The 23,423-nt window shown below is 33.1% G+C and overlaps 2 protein-coding genes across 3 annotated transcripts in view; one reads left to right on the top strand and one right to left on the bottom strand.

Moving 5' to 3' along the window:
* Positions 1-23,423, top strand: part of LOC118205829 (estradiol 17-beta-dehydrogenase 2-like) — a 128,731-nt gene that overhangs the window by 97,246 nt on the left and 8,062 nt on the right. The window lies entirely within an intron of this gene.
* Positions 15,383-23,423, bottom strand: part of bwa (alkaline ceramidase) — a 188,647-nt gene continuing 180,606 nt past the window's right edge. For both annotated transcript variants that reach the window (XM_085813257.1, XM_035376034.2), the window contains exon 6: positions 15,383-15,838. In XM_085813257.1, the coding sequence (XP_085669383.1) occupies positions 15,775-15,838 (64 nt within the window). In that variant the 3' untranslated portion in view covers positions 15,383-15,774. The remainder of the gene's footprint in view (positions 15,839-23,423) is intronic.

The following is a 23,423-nucleotide window of genomic DNA, read 5'->3' as shown; positions in this document are numbered from 1 at the left end:
TGTTGCTCTCATCTCTTAAAACCATTTTAAAACAGCAGCATCAATGTTTTCATTTGTCGCAACTTTCAGTCGTTTTCGCTCTGGGTTAATTTCATTTGAAGTTACAGCATTTTCGATTTGCTTTCTCTTCTTTAGGAACGTTGCAACTGTAGATTGCGATAATCCATGTTTCTTAGCCGCATCAATCTGCTTCATTCCCTCATCAATATCATTGATAACGTTCAGTTTATCTCGAAAAGATAGTTAGTTGCTTTCGCCCTGCCATCTTAGGGAACAATATTGCGTGAAAGAAAGAAAAGTTTAAACCAAATGTTTCGCGTAGAACTCAAAATCGTTAAAGACTATAAAACAATCTTTGAACTCACTTTTCAGTACGTCACTTAACAACACCCCGCCTCCATCTCCCCCTGTTCCTCTAACAAAGGGCACTTGTTCTGTGACAAGGTGACCAGACAGGTCTAGATGTCCTTAAACCTTATCAGAATTCCAAAGCTTACTGAGAAATGAGACTAGGCATACATTTACACTTCACCCCCCCTCACCCACTCCAATTCCCAAAAGGGTGGTCTTCATCTGTTTTGAAATCTGAACAATAGCTATTTATTCAGGGATAAGTTGAATATCCACAATGAGTCTTAATAGACGGAAAAAATAACAAAAGAAAACGAAAAAAAAAAAAAAGCATTTGAAAATCAAAATATTATTATAAAGGGAGAAAATAATACTAAAATTTAGATTGAAAAAATCGTTTTACAGAGGTTTATTGTTCTAGAGAATATAGCAATATTGAGGGGAGATTAACATTAGTTTATATGCAAAATCACCGGGACCACAAAACATTATTGTAGTAGAGGGAGTTATTGTTGTATCGGGTATCGTTGTAGCGAGAGTTTACTGTATCTATAATAATAAAAGCAAGAGTAATGTGTCTGTCTGTCTGTCTGACCGAGCTCTCCAGCCAAATCTATCGCACGCAGGGACCTGGAATTTTTTATACGGAAGCACAAAGGGGCTGGCCACCAGACCTCAAAGCCCGATTTTCGATTTTTGAATTAGAAAAATTTTAAAAAAATTATTTATAATTAATTAATCACGGTTTTTTTGACTCACTGATATTATTATTTGTTTTCAAATAACGTTCGATTGTAACAATTGATTTCTTTATTCTAGCGTTAGTTTTCTGTTTTGACGATACACTAAATCGATTAATTACAATTCATTTCTTTTTTGTAGCTTGTGGGGGGGGAAGAGAGAGAGACAGTCTACATGTCCTACACTACTATTCCTACGCTATTCACTTATCTGCATTTTCTAAATGCACGGGCAACGCCGGGCGGGTACACCTAGTATGTAATATATTCAAGAGCAGGAATTTGGACTGCTCAGAAGTCTTGATCCATAATGACTAAGAAAATTGGAAGCGAAAGCAAATTAAATCTTCAATCTTATTTTCGGCAACATGTTGCGGCTACACACAAGTCGGCACATTAAATGTGCCTGTTCCAAAAGGTTTACATTTTTGATAATTTTGTAGCAAGAAAGCAGAGCAGACAGACAGCAGTGTAGCTAGGCCAAAGCGTGGAAAGCAAGTGCGTAATGTTCAGGATGAAATCTAAAGTCAGACTCAGTTAGTTTTGGTTCTCAAAACATTTTGATTGGATACTTAATATTGCTGTAAAATTATTATTGGCTGCTTAAGTTTTAGTTCAATTTTCATCACCAGAATTACGTCAGAGTCATATGACATTGAATAGTCTCGAAATGGCGCAGTGCAGAGAGGGGTTACTATTTTTAGAATAGAGAAGGGAAATTTACGTTGCTAATTTAATCTTCTTTACTTTTCTTACATATATATATATACTAATACTTTTTTTTTGCATTGCATCATTTCTAGATCAATCCATACATATGACTTACATAATGACGTAGCTTATTCGAAGTACTCAAAATTTCGAGAACCGAAACTGCCATATTGTATGACTGCGCACTTTGCTTCTACCTCCGTTCTCGCTGAGATGCTTTTTGTTGCTTTTCTTCCTATAGCAACAAAATCAAAAATGTAACTGTTCTGGAACGTGTGCCATAATTGTGCCGAGTATTTATGGTCGCAAAATGTTTAGCTACAACGAAAGGCATATGATTTAAATCTGCTGCGATTGTGTATTATTGCATTTATATGACTTCAAAGTTTCTTCTTCATTATTTATCAACATCTCAATACACGCAATCAACATTCCCAGATAATCTTATAACATATTACACACACACACATATCTATACAAGGAAACAGAAGGAAAAATCTAAACAAACCAATATGCACTGTTATGCCAAAGTTTAACCCGCTAACGTTATGTCAAAGTTAAGTATGCAATACAGATTCTGAGTTCCGAAATATGTACTTCAAGTTTATTCACTGTAACTTGCTGTGGTTTCAGAAAGAAATTTGCAAATTTCATATGATGTGAACAATTACAATTAACTCTTAGCTACTAAGCAAATTAGCATTAGTTGAAGACGATGCCTTTCGAAAGCCTACTGAGCAGATGGGTTTAATTATTGACACAAAATTTTTGAAAAATGCATTTTGTTATGTTTTGATTACACGAGATAACTGTGACCCAAAAAAGACGACTAGTTAATTCTGAAAGCTGATATGCTGTCAGCCGACTTCAAGCAAGATAGTCTGTTAAAGATGTCGCGTTTTTCGTTTATACACTAACCGACGTTGAAAATGCAACACCAAGAAGGAGTGGTCAGAAAGTGATGAACCTCGGTAAACAGAGAGACAGCAACGAACAATAAGTGATCTTTATTTCTAAATGATAAGCATAATACAGAGCGAAAACAACGTCGGCTCAGTAAGTTGTAGGGCCAACTTGGTCGGCGATACATGAAGCAACACGTCTAAGTAGATAGTCAGTGAGATTACGGATGGTGCCCTGAGGAATGGCTCTCCATTTCCTGTCAACCATTTGCCCCAGTTCGTCTTCTAAACGCGGCAATGGCAGGGTCTGCAAATGGTGTCCAATCACATCCCAAATGTGTTCGATTGGTGACAAATCAGGAGAAAAAGGTTGCCAGGGAAGCATATGTACACCTTTGCAGAACACGTTGGCTGATGCGAATAGTGTGTGGTCGGGCATTATCCTGCTGATAAAGGGCACTGGGCACTCCCTGAAGGTAGAAGATTGTCATTGGCCGCAGCACATCATATACGTATCTTGGACCGTCATAGTGTCTTGGTGAATTAGAGGTGACCTGGTATTATACGCAATTGTGCCCCAAACTATGATGCCGCGTTGTCGCGATGTGAGGCGTTCCACAATTGCTGCCGGATTGGACCTGTCTCCACATCCACGCCACACTCGTACGTGGCGACTACCATTGCAGAAACAGAAGCGTGACTCGTTTGAGAATATGACTCTGTGCCCTTCTGTCGTCCACATCGCTCGAGCCCGGCACCATTGCAGACGTTGGCGTCTATGATGTAGGGTCAATGGCAGTCTTCTTAACGGACGCCACGAGTGCAGGCCACTAGCCATCAATCGATGGCAAATGGTTTTGGTCAACATGGGAACATCCAAAGGGTGTCTTGAACATGCTGCAAAATGCAGATAGAAGTGGCTTGCGGGTGTGACCCGCTTGTTGGCGGATGCGTCGATCCATGCGTGCCGACGTGACTCTGGCTGCAGCGGCACCCCTCAACTTGCCACACTTCTTTGTTCCAACCATCGTCGCCACAGCCGGTGAATTGTGGACGCGTCGAGGTGTGTGCCAGCTGAGATTTGCCGTATGGACCAACCTGCCCTTCTCAGTCCGATCACCATGCACCTCGTAAAAGCGTCTGTCTACTCTGTCTCCGTTTACGACGGCCTGGCATTATCTGCTATTACTCGTGTCGTCTGAGACAAGAACAAATTTTCCACGATGATTACCATAGCATAAATAACAGCATGAAAATTGAAAGTTATGCATGTTCCTTCCCTTACATCTTCTTCAACATCGGCTGGAGAGCTATGCATTTCACATAACGGTGGCGCGCGTCTACATTGAAATTTGCATAATTTTGCGGTCACTCTTTATTGACGTTGCATTTTCAATGTCGGGTAGGGTATTGATCAATAATTTTTTGTTTTTTATGTTACAACAAATGATCAATGTTACTACAAAAACTGGACGGTCAATATCTGCAACTACTGTGTGGTAAAGACTACTTAAGAAAGGATTGTTCTCGAGATACAACACACAATGTTGTATCCGGACAATCACACTGATTTGGTGCTCCCTTAAGTGTTAAAATGCAAGAGGAGATCGGCAAATGTGGAATCATAATAGCAAACTGGAAAAGCAGCTAATACTTCAATGGATGAGCTATGATTAATGTTGGAATTCTATAAAATGCGTGATGATCTGGAGAGAAGGTGAAACATAGAACGAAAACAGTAATATCATTGATCACCATTCCTTTAGTCCTGGCAATGTAACAGTATCGCCTGGATTTTCTTTGAACTATTGGATAGGCAACAGGAGATACTATGACGGTTTAAATGTATCTAAATAGTCTTTGACCACATTGTAACACAGTACTTTGTAGTAGCTGGTCATTTTTTTTTTTTTTTTTTTTTTTTTTATGAATGATAATGCACATCTATATAATACCTCAAGAATGAAAGAACTACTTGCATAGTATAATCACTATATTTCTCCGATATCAAACCCATCGAAAATCTTTGGAATGCTATTGGGTGTGATGTCTCCGTCCATGAACCCCCTCCAACTACTTCAAAGAGTTGGAACCTGCCTTATTACAGGAATGGCAGATGCTATCTTATAATATGCTTGACAGTTTAAATGATATACCATTTCTATGCAGAACTCATATTAAGGTCAGGCTCACCATGCCAGCTTTAGTTCGACCCTAGTTCAAATATTTGTGAAAAGGCTGGCTGCATGAAAGTTTTTGTGGTTAGCATGAATATGAGCTAATTTGCTTTTAAATCCTTCATGAAGCATCTCTCCAGCTACGTAAATTACCCTCGTATTCTTTAACATATGCTAAATAACTAAATCGTATGAAGGTTAGAGATGGTCATATCCCTTTTTAAGACAATATTATTCTGTTTACATTGCTTAATTTTTTTAATGTACAAAAATGTGATGAATGTATCTAAAATTAGAATGTTTAAATCGTGAATGTATGAATGAGAATAGAATTTTTGAATCGTTAAATGTGATGAATGTATGTAAAATTAGAATGTTTGAATTGTGTATCTTAGTGAAATTATGGGTTAATCAAGACATAATTTTTCTAGTTATGTCGAATGTACTCTTGCATGCTTAACTATGCTTAACTTTTAGAAGCAATACTTCATAAGGCAACAGGTTAAATTGTACCCCTGTTAGCACGGCGATAGGGAAGCTAACTGCTATAGCCTTGGCCCTGGTTTGAAAATTCGTACTGTTTGCAAGATTGTGCTTAATCCAAAAACAGGTACAAGCCATTTTTGACCACTATAAAATTTCTGGACTTATGTTACTGTCAAGCAAGTGAGATAATAAATTACAACAGCAGATCAAACCACTGAAATGCATAAAATTCTCATCCATTAGATCAAATATGTGCGATGGTAAACATAAAAACTGCGTCACATCCGATGAAGTGTTATTTTACACATCGGGATAATAACAGGCTAAGAATTGTGCAGAATGTAAACACTTCAACAACAGCAAAAAGACGCAACACTTTTCAGAAATGCTAAGTGTCTATCGTCATATTATTAAGTAAGTTATTTTTTGGTAAGGCACATAAGAAAATTAATAACTTCTTCTTTCAAAATAATTTTCTCTTTGATACAACTGTGAAGAAACCAAGGAGACTTATTTTATTCAGGACATCTTGCAATTTACTTGAGACAAAACTACAAGTTCCACTTTACATTCTCCCTTATGTTCACATAAAATGATTTGATGATAAAAACGCCAGTTCCTTCCATCATCAAAAATGACTATCATCTTTAACCCATATTCTTCCTTGCTATTATCTCTCTGAATCTGATCCTTTTAAAAGAAGAGGACAAACAAAGTCAAAATTCTAAACGTTCTTCAAAATACTGTACGACAGATGTGAAGAACATGAGCTCGGGAAATGGTTTAACGGGCCTTAGCCGAATCATTTATGTAAACGATGGGACATACTGGAAGCTGTTATGTATAAACATTAATTCATTACAGAACAGAGTGACTCTAAATTTAGTCACGTGTGTTATGAAATCATTGCATATGAGATTGAAATTTTAAAAAATCTCAAACGCAAATCCAAATTAAAAAAATCTGATGTGGACACCACATGACTTCCTTGTATGGCCTATTAAATTCTACACATTTTTTGCTGGCAGTATTATTTATTAATTCTATTACACTTGCATATTCGAACAAAAAAATCATTCTATCAGGTTGTTCAAAGTATAACCAGTTTTTGTAAAAAATATAACAGCATAACATTCTAATGCATTTATGTAATTCCTCTGTCCCAAATAAGCATAACGATAATGAACGGAATAGACATGATCCCTCACCTTCTGTTTTCACTACCGAGAAATTTTCTGTTAAAGCATCATAATTTTTTTTTTTTTTTTTTTGTTCTGTTTCGTTGGAAATCAATAGAGTGAGATTTTAATTCTGAAGGATTTTCTGTCAGAACACTTCGTTTTATCATTTCCAGGAAGTATTCGTATTCTAAAAATATCATTTCTAAACGATTAGAATAATGCTTTTTAGACAGTGTTACATTTATTTTATGAATTTCCGACAGCATTCTATCAGCAATTTGTAAAATTGTTCGTCTAAATTTATAAGTCCAACCGCATTTAGTTCAGCAATTTCTTTTAAGGTACTAATTTTAGGATTACTAATATTAGTACTACAATTAGAAACTGTATTTTGTATTATTCATGGTGTCTTTTCATTTTGTGCACACATAGGATTATTGCTTAAAAATTAAACTTTACAAATATTGGCTTATGGTATGAAAAGTATGTTTCGTACACACCTGCTGTCATAGAGGCATTTGTAGAAAATATAACATCTAGTTGCGTATTTAAATCTGTAGTAGGTACATCAATTGGCAACATGGATGTCAAGTTATAATGGTTAAAAATGTTAATTATATCAAATTTTCTTTCACATTTCATATCGAAGTTGAAATCACCAATAACTATTAATTCGTTTTTATTTTCATATGTTTTCTTATATATAGAAATATATTATATATGTTTTCTTATATATATTTTGAAACATTTTCTCAAAAAGTTTTTTTGTACAGGAAGGAGATTTATAACCACTGATAAGTAAATAATTTTCTATTTTAACACTGAATAATTCTACATGAGACTCAGCTTTATTTTGATTTTCCTGTATTTCAAGTACATAATCCAGATATAACACATCAATTCCTTTTCTTGGAAAACAAATAACACCTCTTGACGAACGATGTTGAATCGAAATATTTCAACGAAATCAGGAATTTCAAATTTGTCAGTTGATTTTGAGAGCGTTTCCGCAAATATTAAAATATCACATCTGCGATACCACTCATTGCTTAATATTAATTCAAATTTGGTCGACAAGGAGTTGATATTTTGATACATGACTGTAATTCCATTAACTACTTTTAAATTATCAAATGATAATTTCAGTGTTTTTTCTGTTCATAATCTATGTAATTCTAACAAAACTGGATCATTTGATTTAATTAATTTTGGGGGTTTAAATGTACCTAAAATATATAATTCAGATAACCTTGTAACTCTGTTTAGCGCCACATATAACATGGGCCGTGAAATCCTGTTTGATTTATTAAAATCTATGCATATTTCTTTGTAAGTCTGACCTTGGCTTTTGTGTATTGTCAAAGCTTCCGCAGGTACTACTGGAAATTGTTTTCTTAATATTTGGTACTGTAATTTATTCGAAATATTTAGAGAAATACTGGTTTTCCCAACTGGTGTTAGATTGGTATCAATATTTTCGGATTTCATGTAGTCTTTGTACAGCAGCCTTGCTTTTTTACCAACAGCGTTGGATGCAAAGTCTATCCATATTATACACGGATACGTAGAATTTGAATTAAATGTTATGTGCTTTAAGCAACCACAGGCTCCATTCACAAGGCCGTCTCCGATATCAATATTGCTAGTTATCATATATTTAATAAATAATTTTAATCTTGCACTAACGGGTAAACCATTTGTCTCAATCATACTTTTTGTTTTTAATGATTCTAGTATACGATTTCTACTTGTATCTGATAATTTACCTAAAATGGTATCTTTTGCTTCAGAAATGTATTCTGTGCCTATTTACTTTTCTGTTTTCACCTGATTATAAATATCGACGTTAACATTTTCCGCAAACAAACGTATTGCATTTTCAGGAACATCTGATTTTTGAACCTCTCTTGATTTAAGTAGTGCTATATCCTTCGCAGTCATTTGGCCTACAGCTAAATTATTTAAAGCGTTTTTCATCTTTTTGTCTCATAATTTGCGTCAGTTCAAAAAATTCGAAATTTTCCCATAAAGGATTTATGTTAAAAAGCCTAAACATTTCATTATTTTTTAAACATTTCATTATTTTCATTATTTTTATCATTCACCTGTAATGGATTCACCTATTTTATAAATAGGTGAATCCATTACAGGTGGTAACTGATTCAAATCACCAACTACAATAACTTATAAGTCACCAAAAGGCTTATTTATTCCTCGTATTTGTCGCAATCTGGTATCTACACGACTTAAAAGTGTACTACCTACCATTGAAATCTCATCTATAATTAATAATTTTAAATGGAACAATTTTTCTCTAATATTATTTGCTAAATCAGCAGATAGTTCAGGCATTTGGCCACCAAACTGTATTACGGGTAGAGCAAAAGCAGTGTGTAATGTTATTCCATTTATTAAAAAGGCAGCTTTACCAGAAAGGGCACATAGTAGAACAGCTAATTTATATTTCTCAGAACCAGATAAATTGTCGTGGTAATTAGTAATCATTTGGTAAATGCATTTAATTATTGTCGATTTTCCAACTCCAGCCGAACCACTTAAAAATATTTTTAATGGTAATTTGTGTCTTTTGAAACTATTCAACACGTGCATCACAAAGTCTCGTTGCAAATTATTCAGCTTCGACATTATATTTAACAGTTCTCTAGGTGACACTCGTTTAGGGCATATAAAAGGATTGTAAAATTTATCTTTACAAATTTCTTTATCTTGTTGTAAAATATCAATTTGCTGGTGGCCAGGTAATTCTTCAGCTAAGAAACTATTAATTTCTTCATCTTGTACGTGCTGAATTTCATTCTGAGCATTTTCTAAAGCTCTATCTAATACATCATCTCTTATAATCGAATATTTTTGTCGATTATTTCTATATTATCAAGGTAAACGTTTCCCGTATCCACATTTTCTACTTCATAAGCTTCATTTCTCCAGGGCAAAAATAGCAGAATTAGTTTGCGATAATAATTGAACGAGTCTTGATCTAACTTATACCGTCTGTATCTAATAATTGCAACTTTTTCTTTTGGTCGGTATTCAATTAATTCATCATCATTGCCATTACTTTTGAATTTTTCGTTTTGAATAACTAGAAACAAAATCTGCTAAACATGTTTTTTCTAGTGTTGGCGGTATATTGGCATATTTTGTTATGACGTTATCCATGAATATTTCATTCGATTCAGAATTCAACTTTCGTAATTCAGTCGGACTTTTTAACATTAAGGCGCGTTCATTTATTGGACTTGTGTTAATATAAATTGTTTGCCTACTGCTTTTTGACAATGGCAACGATAAAACGTGATATGCCGCTTCTTGTGCTGACATTAAATTATTATTCAAAAATACGTTAGTAATTTTTCGAAATTTTCCTTTTACACTGATATTACCACTGTTAACATCAGATTCGGCATCACGTAAAAGTTTAGACAGACCAGCATGTACTTTTCCAACGTAGTTAATTATGTACGATGCTATTCCATATTCTTCTAAAACAAACTGTACGTCTATGTTAGCCTCAAATAAATGTAATATGGTTTTACTATAGCAATTAATATTTACTTCTAAACTACTACGTTTTAGAAATACTTGTGATCTTTTTAATGAACTCCTTAAAGCTACAATATACTGGTCTTCTGTTATTTTTAATTTTTAATTTATTTTTAATTTTAATATCTTCAAAAGAAACAAGTTCTTGCTTTTTTGAAAAATATAACATTAAATTTCGAAATTCAGACAAAGTTTTTCCAATTTTATCACTCTTATCATCATTATTTAACGGATCCAAAATGATTGTCCTATTCATAACAGGCTGTGGAAAATTAAATCGACATTTCATTTTATTTTTGTACCTTTGTAACATGTATGAGTATGTCTATGACGTTGAACTGCCATAAAAACATCATTTTCATCATATTTGCAAGTTATAAATCTATCTATAAATTGAATGCATTCTTTTACGCTTTCGCAGTTGGTTGGATCATATATGGGCGCATCTTTAATCCAAAGAAAAATGTGCTCATGCGAGATCCACGTACTTGAAACTCTACCCGTTCATAACTATCTTCAATTAAATATTCATCAAAAACACTGTTATCCCGCTTTATAATATTAATTTATTTGCTTTGTAATCGAAGTACCGCGCAAAGGTTACTGGATCTCGCGTAACTAATTCTGATTTTTCTGCATCATCTAAATGTAATGCCTCTTCAATCGAAATTGTTTTGTTCATATTTAATGTACTTAAACACTGTAATAATTCTGGCCAAATCTTTTCACCTGCAGATACTGTTAAGAAAATTGTAGGTTTGCCTAATTGCCTGATCATTGCCATTAGGTCACATTTCTTTGATTCCCAATAAGAAGGCGAAGATCTAATTTGTTTTAAAATTTTATGACCCTGGTCTAACTTAATTAAATTGTCTAAAAATGCCATATCTAAAACATTTTTAACTCGTACATCTGCGGTTCGCTTTGTTTTTCTCAGACAAATATTTAAACTAGCTATGCAGGATTTTTCTAATTACTTCTTAGCCATAAAAAGAACCCTAGTAGGTATACATGACCTTCGATCCCAGCGCCTAATCTCCGATTTTGCCCGATCTCCATACGAAATAAAAGCAGGCATATTCATTTTGTAACCACCAAATATCTTAGGAAAACACAATTCGTCTATATCTTCTACTGCATGCCAAGGTACAGGAGTTTTTCCTTGTGCTGGAGCTATAATTCTAACATTGTTAACTATCTCTTCATTTCTATCAACTAACATAACTTCTTCATCTAATTCTGCCTCAATTTAAAATGGGAATCAAAATCTGCATCATGTGAAAGACTTAAATGATTTTGAGTATTACATAATGCTATGTCATCATTCTTTGAAACTGATGCAAATATTTTTCGTCAATCTGAATATCGTGTTTTTTGTAAAGTGGAGTTCCAATCAGATGTTTTAGAGCTTCACAGACAACAGCATGACGAATCGTTTCAAACATATAGTTGCTCTTGTGATCAAAATGCCTTTTTAACTTTAGCTGTAATGTCGCCATCTGATCGAAATTTCTCGGCAATACATTTAACACATCATTTATTTCAATTGGTATGTTTACTACACTACCTTTCAAGCCGAGTTGTGGATTTCCTGCAAAAGATTTTAAAGGCCTAATTTGCATGAAATTAATATAAGGTGCAACCATTCTCTCTTCAAGTGGAGAAAGAATTTGCAAGCAATTAGGTTACATCAACAAATTTCAATCCATTGCTAGTAGACAAATTAAGTATTTTACTTTTACTTATATGAAAGTTGCAAGTTTTACAAATAAATTTTGAATTATAATTATAAATTTTTGAAAATATGTCTTCAGAAACAGTTTCTTTAATTTTAACTAAATTAAAGTTAACTACAGAGTGACTGAAAAATAAACCCTCACAACAACAACATATAAATTGAGGCATACATGCTTGATCTTTAATAAATTGCAAAAAATACTTATCTTTTGGCTCGTTACTCCTCCAATACTGTCGAACAATATTCTAAGTCGGAGTTGATCATCATTTCGTTTATTTATTTTTTGTTGCCTGTCATTTAATAGTTCTTTGGTTTGACATAATTCCTGTGATCTTAATTTGTGTACACGTTCTCTAGTTTTCAAATTTTCTCCTTCGTCTTAACATTTTCTTCCACTTTATAGTCATTGTTCTATCTTTACTTTTTCCTTGTTATTAAGATTTTCTACCACTTTAAATTCATCATCCACTCTTAATCCTTTTATTCTTTCCTTAGTCTTAACATTTTCTTCCTCTTTATATTCATCATCCCCTCTTAATCTTCTTATTCTTTCCTTGGTATTAAGATTTTCTACCACTTTAAATTCATCATCCGCTCTTAATCTTCTTATTCTTTCCTTGGTCTTAACATTTTCTTCCGCTTTATATTCATCCCCTCTTAATCTTCTCATTCTTTCCTTGGTATTAAGATTTTCTACCACTTTAAATTCATCATCCGCTCTTAATCTTCTTATTCTTTCCTTGGTTTTAACATTTTCTTCCGCTTTATATTCTCACCCCCTCTTAATCGTTTTATTCTTTCTTTAGTCTTAACATTTTCTTCCTTTTTATATCCATCTTCTTGTTTTTTTTTTTTTTTTTGATATATTTCTTAATGTTACATTTCTTTTTCCTGTACGGTTGTTTCTTTTTCATCCTTGATTATTCAACAAATAATCCTACAGTAAAAGTGAATATTTTATGGTGTGAGGTAAAAATAAACATCTGTAACCAGTATACAGGAGTTCAGTAATAGCTATGTAACGTGCAGTCCAAGCATCCCGAGAACTCAGCATTACAATGATAAATTTAAAGAACATTCTCTTTACAACAACAATAAACCGAAATTAAAAAATTTTGCCACTCGTTAATCATATTAATAAAATATTGCTTGTATTTATGTAACGAAAACGCACTTATATTAAAATAGAAAAATGTTAATAAGCAGATGATAACAACGCATATGAACTGATAAAAATTTAGTAAAATGAATTTAAATTATTTTAATTCTAATTTTATCCTTGCGTCAAATAGTTTTGAATGAACATTTCAGTTTAAACACGGCCACAATGCATGGACTGGGTTGCCAAGATACCGGAAGTTTTCCGGTCCTCTGTGACTTGGTACACCACCAAATATATAATAGAACATATTACATTTAAGTTTTCTTAATAAAAAAAAAATTAAAGGAATTCCTTATATAAAAGAAATACCTTATTTCCTTGAAAAAATTCCAGAAAGGATTAAGCATAATTTAATTCGCAATAATAAATGAAGGCGCTATCTTTGTTGTTGCGAAGCTTAGTCTCTCTAGATTGGCAACAAATCTACTATTCTGCTGTTTCAAATGTAAACAAATATGTTCGCCATGTTATTTAAAACTAAATGCTTAGCCGCATTTAAACAGCTTTTAAATTGTTGATAATTGTACAAATATTGCTTGCAGATTTACTAAAGGTATAAAAACCTTAACCGGAAGATAAGAACAACATAATTCAACCATTTTTAAAGCAAAAAATGCACAATTTATAAACATATAAGAGTAAAGAAACTGAGATCACTGAGCCGGGTAACAGAGTGGATATATATATAAATATATTTATATACATTTGGTGCGGATGATTGCAACCAAAATACGAGGTGAACATCTACATGTTATAGCAATCTTATATACAAAATTTGAACATTCTGACGCTACTCGTTTTTTAGTTATGCAAGATACATACGTAGGCACGTATGTACACACGTTCGTACAGACGCCACGAAAAATTCTCTTCAGAATTCATTTTTAAGCAGTTTTATAATTTTTTTGGTGGAAAAGAGTCTTTTATTCTGTCTTTACGTCCAGATATCATGAAAAAACATAGTTAAATTGCATTCGATAGCGGTCAAAATGGATATTTTCATTGAAATATGCTGCCTGAAACTTTTCGCGATTACAATACTTTCTACAAGGAAGTAAAAAGTATCCCCAACTTTACATTTATAGACAATTTTTGGAATCCAAACCCATCTTTTCTAAGCATTTGGTTCATTACAAACAACTACTAGCTTAGAACTAACTCTCTCGAACCTTATGAGCACCCATCAAGCACATAAAAATTGCTTAGTACTATACTGGCAGTTTTAAAAAAATTCCCACTTTCATCAATTGCTAATTGCTTCAATGCTCTCGCCGCCAAGTATGATGCAAAATCAGTTCCATATGTAACAGTATTGAACCGAAAAACTTACACATGTTACTTTGAATTCTCTCCAACATATGTTTTGAAATTCCTTATGTTTAGACTCAATTTTAACTTCTTTACACATTTTCTATGCGAAATTTCTCTTACATTTCATTATTTACGATTTTAACTCTTTCTTTTTAGCAAATCTTCCCGAATCGTTTTTAAGAAAAATCAAAATTTAACTTACCACTTTAGATACTCTACCTGGACACCACTTTACAGGCAATACTTCTTGCTCACACAAAATCTCTGGCTCCACGGACCAAGTTCATATCACTTTGCTTATGTGTGCTAGTTCAAAAATGAATTTAAACACTACATGAAGATGAACTACAATTCTTTCATTACTGAATGTTACATGGGATCTTGTACTCAGCTTTACATTTCTCATTACAACAGCTTACCAGCGTGAGAAACGTCCATTTTATTCCAGCACTTCAACTTGGGGTGACCCTTGAACACCTTTCTCTAACAACTCTTGGCTCTTTCATTGCAGGTTTTGCCTTTAGCTTACTCCCTTGCTACTTTGCAATCATATACAAGTATAATCTCATAGTATCACTGCTTGTGATGCAAAAGTAGCACTACAATTTTATGTAAACCTTTGTATTGTATTTTCATATACAGCTTTCGTTACTCCAACTGTTTAAAAAAAAAACAGCATCACTTTTTTAAAAAATTAAGATGAAAATAAAAATATTCTGAAGAAAACATCTTATAGCTAGAGACTATTTAAATGTATATGTAATAAAAAAGCTAAGGGGGCTATAAATTGTGAAAGTTTCAATTCTGATCTTAATTTTTATTTTTACTATACAATACACTATGATTTATTATCAACTGCCAGTATAATGGCAGCGATGGGGGACCTTTTAATTATCCATCACTATTACTGTCCTGCATCTGATTAATAATTACAATTTTAATGTATATTTCTAAAATAAAAAGAGAATTTGGTTGAACTAATTTTCAATTTCAAACTTAAATTGCATATTTCCATTTATTATAATAAGAAAAACATGAAAAAGCAATAAAATTCACAGGTTCAGCAGAAAAAGATATTTTTATTTATGCTTAATTTCTATTAAACACACAAAACAAAGCTGCACCTGTCAGCTAATTTATTACTTGGAACAAAAGCAAAGTTAAATATATAAATAAACGGTGGTAAGACACATCTACTGTTCATCATAGAAAACATTTTACTCAATTTCAGCTTCCATACAGTATCAAAAAGGGGCTGCACCTGTCAGCAAGTTCATCATTCCAGATAGTTCAAAACACAATTTTATGCATTAGTAACACAATATATATTTAAATATAACAAATGTAAGTTCTGTTAACACTATACACAGTCAAAAGTTTTACACCACCGGTTATGAGGTTCTTCTTAAGCTCAATGTGAATTTGGAAGACGAAAGAATAGTCAGGCAAGGTCAGATCTTTTGGGAATCCTTATGAGCATTTCGAAGAATAATGTATGGTACACCAAGTTCAAACCTAGATTAATAAAAACTATGATTAGGTCTCTTAATAAATTTTAAACAGCATTTTGATATGTATTTAGATAAGATACATTCAGCATAAACTCCTATAAACAGACATTGCTAAAATCACAGTCCTCAATGATTTGGCATCATAAAGAATATATTTCAACATTTTAAAATTTAAATGGAAAAAGAAAACACTTAAAATTGAAAACAATGCGTAATTAAAAAAATGCAGTTACTATAGAATTTTTATCTGGCAACCATTTCCCTAAGAAGATAGTCTCTTAAAATAGGCAATATTTATAAGAACAGAAATAAAGTCTGTATCAAACATGTCTCAAACAGCAACCTTCATAAAATGTTTAAATCATCTAGAAGTGCAAGTGACAGTTTTAAAGTTCCCAGTAATTTATTATTATTTTACATATATAAATACATTTGAAAGTTTATTGAATTTTGAAGATTTTTCAAAACAGAAGATAATATCATACCTAAATCTATCAACTAATTTAAATCGAAAATAATTCCCACATAAGAATTTTGCCAAGTTAGAAAATACTGCTGGATATGTTTGTATTATTAGTATTAGTTCTCACTAATAAAGTTTGGCTAAACTAGTGGTGATCTAACTTGCCATTTGGACAAAGCATAATTTTCAAAGATACTTGCTCAAGTCTCATATAGATTTATTTGCATTATTTTATAGATACTAATATCGTACTCTAAAAGTAACCAATTTACAAAGCTATCAAAAATGTCATTCAGCTTCCTTCAAACCAATTTTTTAATTTCACTGTTTCAATCTGACTGCATTTATAATTGTTACACTGCCACAGTATTCTTTCTTTAAAAATGTATAATTTAAATTTAGTACATTCATAATTATTTAATGATGTACTGTAACCCTAAAAAAACAGTTACTTTCTGTTTTATTATTTAAGAAAATACAAAGATTCCTTGCTAAGAAATTAAAAGAACAGGCTAAGGACAAAAATATTAAGAAATTAAAAAAAAATCAAAATAACAAGATGGAGCACATGATTAACAGAAGACAGCCAGGAATATACATATCAGCCACAGGAATTTAAGACAGTTCTAATTCACTAGTGGTAACTAATAGTATAATTTAATCCATAAATATAACTATTAGCCAGTTAATGCATTTTTACTCTTTTCATTGACAAATAAATATTTTAAGTTATTTAATTCTGAAAATTAACAATATTTCCCAAAAGTTCATGATGTTGTGCAATGCCTATATAGAGTGCTCTACCTTCCCTTTTTCTTTGAGCTAGGATTAGAATTTGAACTTTAACTAGATGTATGTATTAGATGTATAAAATGTTTGTCAGGGAATCGCTGGCCCTACCAGCAAAAGATCATTAATGCTCTATTTCAGTAACTTGTAAATAAACTAATTTGTTGATGTATTTTTATACAGAGACTTTTATCATCTATTGTTTTAAATGAGAATCACCAAAAGAACTTAATTGACTTTGATAATAATTACCTCTGTTTGATTTGTCTTTATGGTTAATTGGCAATAGAATAGCTGGGATATTTTGGATCATGAAATCATGTCCACGAGGAAGTAAAAAGTAGGCTTTCATTTTGTATTCATCTTGGGTGTATTTCTATTGTATAGTATTAATAAAAAATGACAGCGTGAGAACTTGCAAAAACTAACCATACAACAGTTTGAACATTAACAACCCAGTTAATAAATCAAACTGACATTAAATTAAAGTCAAGAGAGAAGCTTCACAAGCAGAATTTGAGAGAGGATCATGAGCTCTTAATAGAAAGAAATAATGAAGAAAAAGCTCTCGAAGTTGAAACTGAAACTTCCATTGCAGTTGATCAAATGAAAAAAACCTGATGTGTACACCACATGTGCTTTCTTGTACGGAATATTAAATTATACACATTTTTTTTCATTTCATTTAAACTTATTGGATTGAATTAAATCTACTTCGTCGATAGCAAATAAACCACAATAGAATAAATGCACTCTTTAAAATTCACTATATTTCTTTATCGTAGTGACACTCTGGTGCTAGGTTCACACTTAACAGCATCACATATAATTCATTTCATAACTCAGAATGCACAAAATTTATATCGTCTGAAGAATTATCTAATCGTGGCCATATCTCCTATTTAAATACTATAATAAATCTAAAACGATGTATAAAAAAAATTAAACCAAAAAAAAAGTTTTCACAGACAACTGTTACGTAGATAAAGGGAAAAAATTACCTTTATAATTAACTCTTTAAACTGACTTAATTAACTTCTTGGTGCCGCGACAAAAAAAAAAAAAAAAAAAAAAAAAAAAAACCCTAAAACTAAAACTAAAGTACTTAGCACTTACTTTTCTCTCAGACTCAAAATCTTAACACTTTAAAATAAAAGAGAAATCAAAGGAAAATATCCTCCCTGGTGTTTTGGTAAAACAAAGATTAATTTTCAAAACAAAATTCAAAAATGGCATTTCCACAACAAAATCTTTAACATGCTATCTCTCACTAAAATATAACTAATTCAGATCTCCAAACTGAAAATATATAAATTTCATTACAAATTTAGAGATAGCCATAAAACACTTAACATTTCAAATACCACTCAGATCTCTTCAAAACACCAGGGAAAGATACATCTCACATTTAAGTCTAAACAAAAAATCAAGATAAATTAATTAGGCCGATCGTATAGTCACCAACACTTAAAACAGACTTTTTGTACTACCGCAATATGGTTACCCAGGTTCGATAGAATAACCATGTTCCATAAGGATCCCATGGGTGACCTACAGTAGACCACAATTTTACTCAAAGAAACATACAATAATAAAAAATAATAAACACATTTATTGAATATTCCCCCACATTATAATTTAAAATAGCTGGCCAGACTACCCCTACAAAACATAATCTTAAAATTTACTCATTATTTCAATATTATTTTTTAACATAATTCACATCATACAAAATCATAGTGAAACCCCTCAATATTAATCTTTTTAAACATGAACTCAAGAATTAAACTCATGACAATTAAACATTTAAAAACATAGCTAACACTTTCTCAACTATTTATTATTCATAACACTTTCTCAACTATTGATTGATTGATTAAAATAGTCGAATTTTAATTTACATAAAAAAAGGTCAGCTAAGCTTTAGAATTTATCACTTCAAAATCCTAAAAATTACTTATAAAAGAAAAGCAGAATAAAAATTAAAATGTTTGCTCACAAAATCCGTGTATACTAGACTGAGAGCCTTGGGAAGCTGCCGGGATCCAGTCACAAAACGTCGAAAACATAACAGCCAAACATCATTGTTGTCCGGAAAATTGATACTGATGTGTGTTCATAACATAACGAGAATTCTCTCATAAGCACCCGCACTACTCGGTCCAGCAGCATTTAACTCAAAAAAATAATAGTAATTAGCTTTCCCTTTTATTTTGAAGATAACGGAAGTAGATAGACAACAGGAGATGATGACTTCCCTCTTTTTCCATATTTCCCAAAGCAAACTGGAACTTCAGCCCGACCAATTCAGACTCAGCTCTTCCACACATGGAAGACGTCCAAGATATGATTAAAGACGCTGGACCTAGCCCCAGATCTTTTGCCAATTACACCGAAATTTAACCGCAAGGAGCCTGCGACAAGCTCGGACAGGTCCCCGCTGCCAGTGCCACGGAGATCACAAATATTAACCGTAACCGGGGTTGCCCCCAAGGGGACGCCGGGTAATGCTCCTCTCAAAGTCGATCAAAACTGGACCTAATCTCACAAAAATCTCCTCTTCGTCTCCCTTGCAACGGCTTAAGAAAACTCCATTGACACTCACCAAGAAACGCCTCAAAATCACTATTGGCTCAAACCACACAGCAAAACACGTGTGTTCCACCCCCACGAAAAAGGAAATTGCAGCTGGCCGCAACTGACCGCTTTGTGAGAAACGGAAGTAACAAGCCTCGCCCTTTTTTCTGAATCACACTCTTCAGCCAACTTAAAAGAGTTTTGCAGTAATTGAGTCGCCGAAATTGAGTTAAAGTTTAAACAATCCTAAATATTAAACATTAATTCTAAAATATTAACAATACAAATTCATTAAACACAGAAAAATAATAAAATAATTGTACCAAATAATACATAACAACTTTCCATAACAATTCAGTATTTCTCATTAAATTAATTCAGTTCTCACTTCGCGACAAGGCAAAAATACATAAAAACTCAAAATATCTATATTAAAAATTATGAAGTAAATCTTAAACACTCATTTCCTCGAATAAATTCTAGAACGGATTAAGCATGGTTTAATTTGCAATAATAAATGAAGTCATTATCTTTGTTGTTGTGAAGCTTAGTTTCTCTAGATTGGCAAAAAATTCATTATTCTGCCAAGTTTCAAATGTAAACCAACATGGCCACCATGGTAAACTAAAGGTATAAAAATCTTAACCAGTACAACATGGTTCAATCATTTTTAAAGCAAAAAATGCACAATTTACAAACATATAAGAATAAAGAAACTGAACTCACTGAGTGTTTTATTTATATACAGTCAAAAGTCGTTAATTCGGACACCCATAATCCGGAATGATCTATAATCCGGACCTCAAAGTTACAAACTTTCTGCACATGCATGGCTTTGAGGCAAGCGCATAGGCATTTACACTTGCACGTAAGACCTTTACGGCTGCAAATATGCATGTGCGCACATGCATAATACGTTTACGCATGCGCATTTAATGTATAACGGACGGTATAAGCTAAGCTAAAATTATCTAATTCAGTTAATGTTGCAGATTGCGTTCTTCCTTAATCTTCGAATTGGATCCAGCTTATTATTTTTTGCAGACTGTTAGAGCAATTTTATAAAAGTAAGCTTGAACTTTCGATTATGCCAAATAGAATTTCCGATATATATTTACTAATATGTAAAGGATCTACAAAGTGAAAGTATGTTTCGAAATCCGAAATCTGTTTAACAATTTCACGCTGCTCTGCGGCGGCGGAGGGGAAACGCCGTTATGCACAATGAATTGGAAGTTGATCTGTCAGCACTATCCTTATCTTCAAAGCAGATGTTTTTATTTTATTTGGCTCATAATTCCTTACTAAATGTAGTATTTCATCTCAATGTACTCCGTCTATGATTTCATCATAAACGGAGTACATTGAGATGACATAAATCAAGTTCCTCGTCATTATAATTCGCTTCCGATAGTGAAGAAAGTAACACAGTGGTCATTGAAAACGAAAAAATTTCAATTGACAAATTAGTCAGTATTCTCGATACAGCAATTATAGGACTTGAACAGCGGAACTTTGTAACTAAACAAGAAATTATGTCTGTTTAATAGAATTAAAGAGAAAGTATTATCACGTGAAACGAAGCAACTTAAACAACTTACATAGAAAGAAATGTTTAATAAAGTAAACAAATAAATATTAAGCTTTTTCTTTTTGTAAATTTGATACCCTTTAGATCATAATTGTTCTTTACTTCATAAATTACGGTTTCATATTTTTAATTTTGTAATTTCTGCATGCCCTCTTACGAGATTTAAAATGATGATCTATAATCCGGAAAAATCGATTATCCGGAATCGCCGAAGTCCCGACGAGTCCGGATTAACGACTTTTGAATGTATATATATATATATACACACAGAGCACGCATATTTACATATGTTCGGTGCAGCCGATTGCACCTAAAACACGAGGTGCGCATCTACATGTTATAAAAGTCCTACATACAAAATTTCAACGTTCTGAGGCTACTCGTTTTTGAGTTATGCAAAATACGTACGTACATACGCACAGACATCATGAAAAGTTCTCTTCAGAATTCATTTTAAATTAGTTTTATAATTTTTTAAGGGGAAAAGAGTCCTTTATTCTGTCATAATGTGTAGATGTCACACAAAAACATCATTAATTGCATTCGATAGCCGTTGAAATACGATACCCGAAATTTTTCGTGATTACAATACTTCCTTTTTACTTCATACAAGGAAGTAAAAAGAGGTTACGGATAATCAGGAATATGAGTCAAAATGTTTTAAATCTGAAACAGTGGCAAAATTTTTAGAATAGTTTCGCAAGTATGATAGATAACCTTTTTTTATTGATCAAGCTGTCAATGTTTCAGGATTTGAATTATCTAATGATAATTATGGACAACTACTGCATAAAGTAATAAAAGATAGGTGCAGAAAAAGAGATATCATTATAAATTCCTTTATGAATAAAATACTAAATTTAGAAGAAGTAAAAACTCTTTTAATGTTTCAGCATTACGCAGAATTTATGATGAGCTTGAGATCCCTATTCGAAATTTGGAGGGAATCAATGTTACATTAGGATCTTTCGGAAATTTGTTAATGAATATTTTGCAAAAATACTTGCCCCATGATCTAATTTTAGAATTTAATAGGCAAAGGGACAGATGCAGATAAAGACAGATGTCTTTAGGCTTGCACTAATCTACTCAAATATCAACACAATGACCAAATTCTGGATCAAATCATCACTTGTGATAAAAAATGGATTTACTTCAACAACACAAGCCAAAAAGGAGATTGGTCTCCGCCAAGCAAGCCTGTTGGCAGCATCGCAAAGCACAATTAGACTAACAAAAAGATCATGTTTAGTATCTGGTGAGTGAGTGAACCGCTATGATGGCTTCCGACCACGGACATGAACCAAACGGAATTATATACCATCACGGCAGGGAAGACTCCAGAGTAACAAAGTTGAATATTATAAACTAATAACAGTTTTTACATATTGTTAACTGCAAGGCACTAAGCGTTATTCTGGTTATCTGCTTTAAGTTCTGAACTTTTGAAACATTATAATATTATCCATGGTTGTTTCTGCTTAGGCAGTGTCCTGAGATTTTCTCTATTTTATCAAGGGCTATTCTGTTTTTGAGTGTGTTAGTCGTCCACATTGCCCAGGCACAGTCCGCTGGTTTCTTCAAGTGCCAGGTTCTTGTATGTACACAATGGAAGTAATAATGGTTCGTGTCGCCTTCCTCTCCGCATTCGCAGAAAGGAGTATCTCTAAGTCTGAATCTGTTCAGGTATACTGGGAATGGTCCATGACCTGTCAAGAACTGTGTTAGGCTAGCACAGTGGGTCTTTATTTCCATGTTAACTTTTGGCAGTAAGCGAAATGTCCTTCGTCCTACCTCTGCCTCTGTCCATCTACTTTGCCAATTTTGTAGCAGACTTGTCAAAGTTGTTCGCTTAATATGAGACCAAGGAAGTTTAGTTGGTCTTTCTAATATATCCATGCAATTGGCTGCCTGCTTGGCCAGTAGGTCAGCGGCTTCATTGCCTTGAATCCCTGTGTGAGCGGGAACCCATTTTAAAGTGGGTCTTTGCGAAATAGGCATTGTCAGAAGCTGTTTCTGAATTCTGTATACCAATGGACTCCGGCTGTTTTGACTTGCGATAGCCGCCAGACTTGATGCCGAATCACTGAGTATGGAGAATTTCTCCTGTTGACATGTGTTCGCATATCTAATTGCAGCACTGATAGCTAGAAGCTCTGCTTGGTATAC

Source organism: Stegodyphus dumicola, chromosome 3, assembly GCF_044657685.1.
Source record: "Stegodyphus dumicola isolate Sdum_Otavi_A_Nest chromosome 3, ASM4465768v1".
Lineage (NCBI taxonomy): Eukaryota > Metazoa > Arthropoda > Arachnida > Araneae > Eresidae > Stegodyphus > Stegodyphus dumicola.
This window is presented reverse-complemented; position numbering and strand designations above follow the sequence as displayed.